Genomic DNA, 8,694 nt, shown 5'->3' with positions numbered 1-8,694 from the left:
ACAGATCTTTCTTCCAATTAGGGGTTGATTTCAGAGGGAGTTTTTCTGTAGAAGTCACTCCCCCTGTGCTTTCAAGGTTGTAAAAATTCAGTCCCCTTGCAGAATCTGTGCTAATTATGTCACAAAAGCCAGTCTATTTGGAGGTAAATGTTAATGTCGTTTAGGCTCAAGAAGAAATACCAACTGAACATTAAAAATATTGAAACTCTCCAAACGATGGATCAACTATTAAAAAAAAAGACCCAGTTATTTTTGAATCTTAAATTATATTCTTGCAACTTTGGAAAGCAACAGATTAACGTTCTCCAAACAGAACTCCTTAAACAAATTATTTATGTTTTAAAAAAATGCACACCATATCTGCACCAAAGAGCAAAGACACCCTGCAGTAAAGAATTATTTCAGGAAGAATAAAAGGCAAGAGTAAAAGGTTCATGAAATAAGTGTACTTTAAGGTTTTGGAAAAAAAGATTTTGGAACATCAGAGAGTTCTCCCACAACCAGAAACATTTGAGTCATTTGGTATCCAGTGTTCCTCATTTTCTTTTGCTGGAAGCTTTGGTAGGTGTCCGGATATTGGCAGCATCTTCTATGGGCGGTACTGAGATCTCTGCTCTTGGATGTACTCATAGAGAGGGCTGGAGCGCACCGGGACACTGGCAAACTGACGCTTGCCAGGCTCCAGAGACTGCTGACTGCCCATGTCTCCTTTTTCCCAGACTTGGCCACGGCGCCTCTGCTGCTCCTCCTGCTGGCGGCGCAGCTGTTCTTCCCTTTCCTGCAGGAGCTGCTCCTCCTCGCGGAACTTTCTGTCTCGCTCCTGGCGAAGCTGTTGCTCACGACGCAGCTCCTGTTCTTCCTCACGGAACTTTCTGTCGCGCTCTTGGCGGCGCAGCTGTTCTTCCCTTTCCTGCAGGAGCTGCTCCTCCTCGCGGAACTTTCTGTCTCGCTCCTGGCGAAGCTGTTGCTCACGTTCCCTGCGACGCAGCTCCTGTTCTTCCTCACGGAACTTTCTGTCGCGCTCTTGGCGGCGCAGCTGTTCTTCCCTTTCCTGCAGGCGCTGTTCCTCCTCGCGGAACTTTCTGTCGCGTTCCTGGCGAAGCTGTTGCTCACGTTCCCTGCGGCGCAGCTGCTGTTCTTCCTCGCGGAACTTTCTGTCGCGTTCCTGGCGGCGCAGCTGTTCCTCCCTTTCCTGCAGGAGCTGCTCCTCCTCACGGAACTTTCTGTCGCGCTCCTGGCGGCGCAGCTGTTCCTCCCTTTCCTGCAGGAGCTGCTCCTCCTCGCGGAACTTTCTGTCGCGTTCCTGGCGGCGCAGCTGTTCCTCCCTTTCCTGCAGGAGCTGCTCCTCCTCACGGAACTTTCTGTCGCGCTCCTGGCGGCGCAACTGTTCCTCCCTTTCCTGCAGGAGCTGCTCCTCGCCGAACTTTCTGTCGCGCTCCTGGCGAAGCTGTTGCTCACGTTCCCTGCGGCGCAGCTGCTGTTCTTCCTCGCGGAACTTTCTGTCGCGTTCCTGGCGGCGCAGCTGTTCCTCCCTTTCCTGCAGGAGCTGCTCCTCCTCGCGGAACTTTCTGTCGCGTTCCTGGCGGCGCAGCTGTTCCTCCCTTTCCTGCAGGAGCTGCTCCTCCTCTCGGAACTTTCTGTCTCGCTCCTGGCGAAGCTGTTGCTCACGTTCCCTGCGGCGCAGCTGCTGTTCTTCCTCGCGGAACTTTCTGTCGCGTTCCTGGCGGCGCAGCTGTTCCTCCCTTTCCTGCAGGAGCTGCTCCTCCTCCCGGAACTTTCTGTCGCGTTCCTGGCGGCGCAGCTGTTCCTCCCTTTCCTGCAGGAGCTGCTCCTCCTCACGGAACTTTCTGTCGCGTTCCTGGCGGCGCAGCTGTTCCTCCCTTTCCTGCAGGAGCTGCTCCTCCTGGCGGAACTTCTTGTCGTCCTCCTGAATCTTTTCTTCGTTCTCTCTGCGTTTGGAGTAAACCCTATGATTACGAACTTCATTTTCCTTTTCTGGTTGCCACTGCCATTTCAGATCACCGCGCTGATCGTCATCCTGGAATTGCCGCTTCCCGTCTAGGCGCTGCAGCTCTTCATCCTCCAGATATTGTCTGTCGCGCTGTTCGCGCCTCCTCTCCCTCTGCAGCTGCTCTTTCTCCTGCTGCAGCTGCTCTTCCTCCCGATATTGTCTCTCCCGCTCCTGGCGGCGCCTCTTTTCGCGTTCCTCCCTCTGCAGCTGCTCTTCCTCCTGATATTGTCTCTCCTGCTCCTGGCGGCGCCTCTTTTCGCGTTCCTCCCTCTGCAGCTGCTCTTCTTCCCTCAGCTGCTCTCTTTCAGCTGGCTTGGCGTACACTGTGTGGCGGCGTCTCTGGCTTTCCTCATCTGCTTGCCACCTCCATTTTTGGTCGTGGCGCTGGTCTTCCTGGTGTAGCTTCCTCTCTCGGTCCTCTTGGAAGCTTTCCTCCAACTGGAGCTGCTTCTCCTTACGGACCTCCTGCTCCAGCTCCCTCTCGAGTCGCTGGGGGCGCTGCTCCTCCTCTTCACAGAACAGCTCCCGCGCCTGCCGCTCCTCCGCTCTTAACTGCTTCTCCCGCAGCTCTTGCGACGCGGGCCTGGCCGACAGCCTCTGGCGGCGCCTCTCGCTTTCTTTCTCAGCCTGCCACTGCCATCTGAAATCGGGGCGCGGCTCTTCCTCCTCCCTCTGCAGGCGTGCCTGCTCCTCCCGCTGCAGCCGCAGTTCGCGCTCCTCCCAGAGGGGCCGGAACCCGCGCTGCCACTGGTCGCCCTCCTCTTGCTCCCGGAGTTGCCGCTCGCGCTCCTGGCGCCGCCTCTTCTCCTCCCGCTCCGGGCAGTGCTTCTGCTCCTGCCAGCAGGGCCTGGAGTAGACTTTGCTTTGACGAGCTTCTGCCTCACTTTCGAGCTGCCACTGCCACCTTGGGGTGCGGCTCTTGCCCCGCTCTTCGGCCTCTTCCTGTTCCACCGCCTCCTCAGCCAGCTGCTGCTTGCGCCTGAGCTGCTCTTGCCGCCTTTCCTGTTCCAAGCGGGGATCCTCGCGTCTCAGCTGCTCACGTCTTTCCTCCTGCTCGCGCCTCAGCTTTTGCTCGAGTCTCTCTTCCTGTTCACGTCTCAGTTCCTGCTCCAGGCGCGGCTCTTCGCGTCTCAGCTGCTCCTCGCGCCTGAGCTGCTCTTTCAGCCTCTCCTGTTCCAAGCGGGGCTCCTCGCGTCTCAGCTGCTCGCGTCTCTCCTCCTGCTCGCGCCTCAGCTGCTGCTCGAGTCTCTCCTCCTGCTCCAAGCGCGGCTCCTCGCGCCTCAGCTCCTGCTCGCGCCTGAGCTGCTGCTCCAAGCGCTGCTCCTCGCGCCTCAGCTGCTCGCGTCTCTCCTCCTGCTCGCGTCTCAGCTGCTGCTCGAGTCTCTCTTCCTGTTCACGTCTCAGTTCCTGCTCCAGGCGCGGCTCTTCGCGTCTCAGCTGCTCCTCGCGCCTGAGCTGCTCTTTCAGCCTCTCCTGTTCCAAGCGGGGCTCCTCGCGTCTCAGCTGCTCGCGTCTCTCCTCCTGCTCGCGTCTCAGCTGCTGCTCGAGTCTCTCCTCCTGCTCCAAGCGCGGCTCCTCGCGCCTCAGCTCCTGCTCGCGCCTGAGCTGCTGCTCCAAGCGCTGCTCCTCGCGCCTCAGCTGCTCGCGTCTCTCCTCCTGCTCGCGTCTCAGCTGCTGCTCGAGTCTCTCCTCCTGCTCCAAGCGCGGCTCCTCGCGCCTCAGCTCCTGCTCGCGCCTGAGCTGCTGCTCCAAGCGCTGCTCCTCGCGCCTCAGCTGCTCGCGTCTCTCCTCCTGCTCGCGTCTCAGCTGCTGCTCGAGTCTCTCCTCCTGCTCCAAGCGCGGCTCCTCGCGCCTCAGCTCCTGCTCGCGCCTGAGCTGCTGCTCCAAGCGCTGCTCCTCGCGCCTCAGCTGCTCGCGTCTCTCCTCCTGCTCGCGTCTCAGCTGCTGCTCGAGTCTCTCCTCCTGCTCCAAGCGCGGCTCCTCGCGCCTCAGCTCCTGCTCGCGCCTGAGCTGCTGCTCCAAGCGCTGCTCCTCGCGCCTCAGCTGCTCGCGTCTCTCCTCCTGCTCGCGTCTCAGCTGCTGCTCGAGTCTCTCCTCCTGCTCCAAGCGCGGCTCCTCGCGCCTCAGCTCCTTCTCGCGCCTGAGCTGCTTTTCCAAGCGCTGCTCCTCGCGCCTCAGCTGCTCGCGTCTCTCCTCCTGCTCCTGCTTCATCTGCTGCTCGCGCCTCAGCTCTTGCTCCAAGCGCTGCTCCTCTCGCCTCAGTTGCTGGCGTCTCTCCTCCTGCTCCTGCCTCAGCTCCTGCTCGAGTCTTTCCTCCTGCTCACGACTTAGCTGCTGCTCGCGCCTCAGCTCCTGCTCCAAGCGGGGCTCCTCGCGCCTCAGTTTTTGCTCTCGTCTCTTCTGCTCCCGCCTCAGCTCCTGCTCCAAGCGCTGTTCCTCGCGCCTCAGCTCCTGCTCGCGTCTTTCCTGCTGCTCACACCTCAGCTGCTGCTCACGCTTCAGCTCCTGCTCCAAGCGGGGCTCCTCGCTCCTCAGTTCTTGCTCGCGTCTCTCCTGCTCGCGCCTCAGCTCCTGCTCCAAGCGCTGCTCCTCGCGCCTCAGATGCTGACATCTCTCCTCCTGCTCCCGCCTCAGCTCCTGTTTGCGCCTTTCCTCCTGCTGGCGCCTCAGTTCTTGTTCACGTCTTTCTTCCTGCTCAAGTCGCGGTTCCTGCTCCAAGCGCTGCTCCTCGCGCCTCAGTTCTTGCGCGCGTCTCTCCTGCTCGCGCCTCAGCTGCTGGCGTCTCTCCTCCTGCTCCCGCCTCTGCTCCTGTTTGCGCCTTTCTTCCTGCTGGCGCCTCAGCTCCTGCTCCAAGCGGGGCTCCTCGCGCCTCAGTTCTTGCTCACGACTTTCCTCCTGCTTGAGCTGCAGTTCCTGCTCCAAGCGCTGCTCCTCGCGCCTCAGTTCTTGCTCGCGTCTCTCTTGCACGCGCCTCAGCTCCTGCGGCAAGCGCGTCTCCTTGAGTCTCTGCGGTTCCAACTGCTCCTCTTCCTGGAGCGCCCGCTCCCGTTGCTCTTGGCGCTCTAGCCTTTGCAGCTGCACTTCCTTCTGGAGTTCTCGCTGCTCCCGCCTCTCTTGGCTTTGCTCTTGGTTAGAAAATTTCTCTAGCTCCCGACCCTTGCGCCCCTGCAGATGCTCTTCCTCCTCAAGGCGCTCTTCCGGTTCTCGCCTCTGCAGCCGCTGCTTCTCTTCCTCAGCGAGTTCCCTCTCCAGTTCTTGCCTTTTCTGCCTGCGTTCTTCTAATTGTCTGTCCTGGGGCTCAAATCTCCTTTGGTCCTCTTGCCTGCGTTCTTGTAATGGGTTCTCCCTTCCCTCACACTTGGCCCTCTTCTCATCCAGCCCGGAGGCCTGGCTGAGAGCATAATAACAAGCTTGAGCTACCTTGAAAACGAACAGGAGGAATTCATTGAAATCGATGAGCCCGTTACAGTCTCGATCTAGAAGTTCCAGGATCAGATCTACTGTCTCAGGGTCATGTGGTCTCTATTAAAAAATGAAAACAAAAATTGTACAATGTGCTATTTACAAGTAGTAAACTTTCCCCACGATGAATGTTTTGTGATATGCTGACTCAAAAGACACTAAGAGCAATTAGAAAAACATCCAATATGTATTAAGTCTTGTACCTGTGTAAAATGTGAACACTTCATCTTAAAACATCTGTTGAAAATTTTTGTAACTTGTAATTTGTAACTTGTAACTTGTAATTTGTAACTTGTAATTTAATGCCGGTCAAAAGAATCCATCTTCTTTTGAGCTGGTTAAGAATGAACTAATTCTCAAGAGAAATGCAATGGAAATTTATGAAGTTTTACAGCAGCCATTTCTGTCTGAAATAGCCAGTATTCCTGATCGATTTTTATCCCATGTTTGCAAACAGAACAAGGCATGCATGTTAACACCATTTTACTAGGGAATGGGCTGATTTTAATTATTTAAATTTGGAAATAAATGTAAGTTCCTTCCAAGTTTAGTTTGATCTGACATCTTTGGTGGTTACTTCCCATGCACAGTTCATTCATTGCCATCAAGTACATGAAATAGTTGCTAACAACTTCCTTAGTTCTCAGACTATAATGCCAGCTGAATACTCAGAAATGAATGGGGGTGGAGGCACCTAAGCTGCTCAGTTAAGCACCAGACTGGACACTTGGTTTCTGCTCTGGTCATGATCTCAGGGTTGTGGTTTTGAGCTGGCAATGGACTTTGCACTCAGCATAAGTCTACTTGTCTCTCTTCCTCTACCCCCCCCCACACACCCCTGCACTTGAGTTCATATGGTCTTTCTCTCTCATAAATAAATAAAATCTTAAAAAAAGATAAGTGGATAGGGAATGTAGTGTAGAGCTGTGATGGTACAAAATGGATATGTTGCCATTCTTTGCTATGATCTCTCCTGAGAAGAAATTTTATAACCCTAAATCAGTAGATTTTCTCTTTGTATTATTTCTTACCCGAAGGACATCTCCAAATTCCCTTTCAAGGAGGTTCTTCAGGTCTTTTTTGCTTAGTGCTGCCCCATCACAATCATGTGAGGCATATTGATTGAACATTTCAGTGATATTGAAGATGCTTCTCAGAAGTGGAGACATTTTTTTTTTTCTTTCCTTCAAGTTCAAGTAAATCTAGAAGAATGAAAGAGGATTCAGAATCAGAACTCTGTTTCTGATCTTGGGGAGGCCTCATCCATACTCGTTCAGTCAGATCTCTAAATTTACAACCAGTAGCTATTTTCAGTCTGGGCTTTCAAAGTTTTTTATCTTTAAATATTGTACTTAGAAAGGGGAAGACAGATTCTGAGAAATTTCAAGGCAGGGAATAATCCTCAGACTATCTTGTAGTCAGCTTTTGATTGTCCACTCAATCTAGATTATCCATATCCTTTCCTTCTCTTTCTTCTTGCTCCCTAGCATATGTTGGATCAGATAGTCAAGAGAAGGGTGTAGAAATTTAAATTTGATATGTTGTTACTCATAAGGTTCTTACTTTATAGCTGAATAAAGAGAATAGGCGAGGGACACCTGGGTGGCTCAGTTGGTTTAGCATCTGCCTTTCACTAAGGTCATGATCCCAGGGTCCTGGGATGGAGTACAGCATTGGGCTCCTTGCTCAGTGGGGAGCCTGCTTCTCCCTCTGCGTGCTGCATCCCCTGCTTGTGCTCTCTCTCTCTGGCAAATAAATACATAAAATCTTAAAAAAAAAAAAAAAAACACAAACAGAGAATAGGGGAAAGCCAAAGGGTCAAGGAAGATTTGAAAGTAATCTTAAAGTGGATAGAAGCCAGGTGCCTGGGTGGCTCAGTGGGTTAAGCCTCTGCCTTCGGCTCAGGTCATGACCTCAGGGTCCTGGGATCGAGTCCTACATCTGGCTCTCCACTCCACAGGGAGCCTGCTTCCTCCTCTCTCTCTCTCTCTGCCTGCCTCTCTGCCTACTTGTGATCTCTGTCTATCAAATAAATAAATAAATAAAATCTTAAAAAAAAAAAAAAAAGAAAAAGTGGATAGAAGCCATGCAAATCTAATTGTGGCAGTAAAACATTTGGTGGTAACCAGAAAAATAAAAATGGAATGTTGATTATTTTCCAACCTTATAGTTCATACATCACATCTAGGAGAATAATTTATAAGTCACAAGTTCTAAGATTAAACACCACTTCTTCCTATCAAATATGGCATTATAATATTCAGAAATAACTATGCAGAAAATGGAGTACATGTTGTCAGCATTAACACAGATATGTTGCAAATACACAGTTTTTGGCTGGTTTCTTTAATTACTTCTCAACTCCAATACCTCAGATGTCATAACTATATGAAGATGGCCCATATTGAATAGAACAAATACAGAAAGAGTACTGAGGGTTGACAATCTTTTGAGATGGTAGTTTTTAGGAAGAAGAACCCAGAATCACACATGACATCCTCCAACACCTGATGTGCAAACAAACTTATAGAATTCAGAGACTTGGAAGAAGAGCTATGTTTCCATTTGAGTGATAGCTTCAGTTATAAGATGGCATGGAGTTAGTGGAAGTTTGATATCACTGTAAGATACTGATCCTTTCTGGTCTATAGACCCTCCTCTCCCCCACTGAATGTCTACTACAGCTGTAAAGTGAATCGTACAGAAGAACATGATCCCAATTGACTGGGACTTACCCACTTCACCAAAGGAAGTTGAGCCCTCGCTGACACTGCTGGCAAGTGTACTGGACAGTTGGAGCTGGGCCTTTTATAGGGGATTTAATTGTGCCCTGAAGAGCAACTTGGGAAGGAGACACCCACTCTGTGGGATGGCCTGATTCATTCCTAACCAAGCCCAGCTCCACCTTGGTCTCCACGAAGGACTTGTTTATCTCACTATTTGCTCACGTAGGTATTTGGCACGAGGTTCACAGACCTTACTTTCTGACAGTTAAGGTACTAGTCCTACCTAACAGGAATGGATAGGTTATTTGACAGAATCTATAATTTTCTTAAAGTGCTAAAATTAAATAAAAGTGAGATAAAAAAATTAATGTTCAGAATCTTAATTATGACTTCATAAAAAAGTAGTAACTTCTAAGCCATTTACTTTATAAAATATATAAATTCTAGAGTGGGGTTAAAGAGAAACTTTAGCATAAACTGATGAGAACAAATTAA

At 51.7% G+C, this 8,694-nt stretch overlaps 1 protein-coding gene across 1 annotated transcript; it reads right to left on the bottom strand.

The window, feature by feature from the left end:
- Positions 1–449: 449 nt before the first annotated feature.
- On the bottom strand, positions 450–6,642 carry TCHH (trichohyalin). The gene is made up of 3 exons (XM_059138550.1): positions 6,505–6,642; positions 5,031–5,533; positions 450–4,982 (listed from the first exon to the last, which is right to left on the bottom strand). The coding sequence occupies exons 1-3, from the start codon at positions 6,640–6,642 to the stop codon at positions 590–592; spliced, it is 5,034 nt and encodes a 1,677-aa protein (XP_058994533.1). The 3' UTR covers positions 450–589.
- Positions 6,643–8,694: the final 2,052 nt, after the last annotated feature.

The sequence above is a fragment of the Mustela lutreola genome, chromosome 10, assembly GCF_030435805.1.
Source record: "Mustela lutreola isolate mMusLut2 chromosome 10, mMusLut2.pri, whole genome shotgun sequence".
Classification (NCBI taxonomy): domain Eukaryota; kingdom Metazoa; phylum Chordata; class Mammalia; order Carnivora; family Mustelidae; genus Mustela; species Mustela lutreola.
Note: the sequence above shows the minus strand (reverse complement) of the source record. Positions and strands in the feature narration are given on the sequence as shown.

Bases quoted from the DNA above. Each gene is read 5' to 3' on its own strand.
- TCHH (XM_059138550.1), bottom strand. From the start codon at position 6,642: ATGTCTCCACTTCTGAGAAGCATCTTCAATATCACTGAAATGTTCAAT. The intron at 5,534-6,504 runs GTAAGAAATAAT...ATTTTTTAATAG, and splicing joins AATTTGGAGATGTCCTTCGG to AGACCACATGACCCTGAGAC. The intron at 4,983-5,030 runs GTTGGAACCGCA...GCAGGAGCTGAG, and splicing joins GCGCTCCAGGAAGAGGAGCA to GCGCGTGCAAGAGAGACGCG.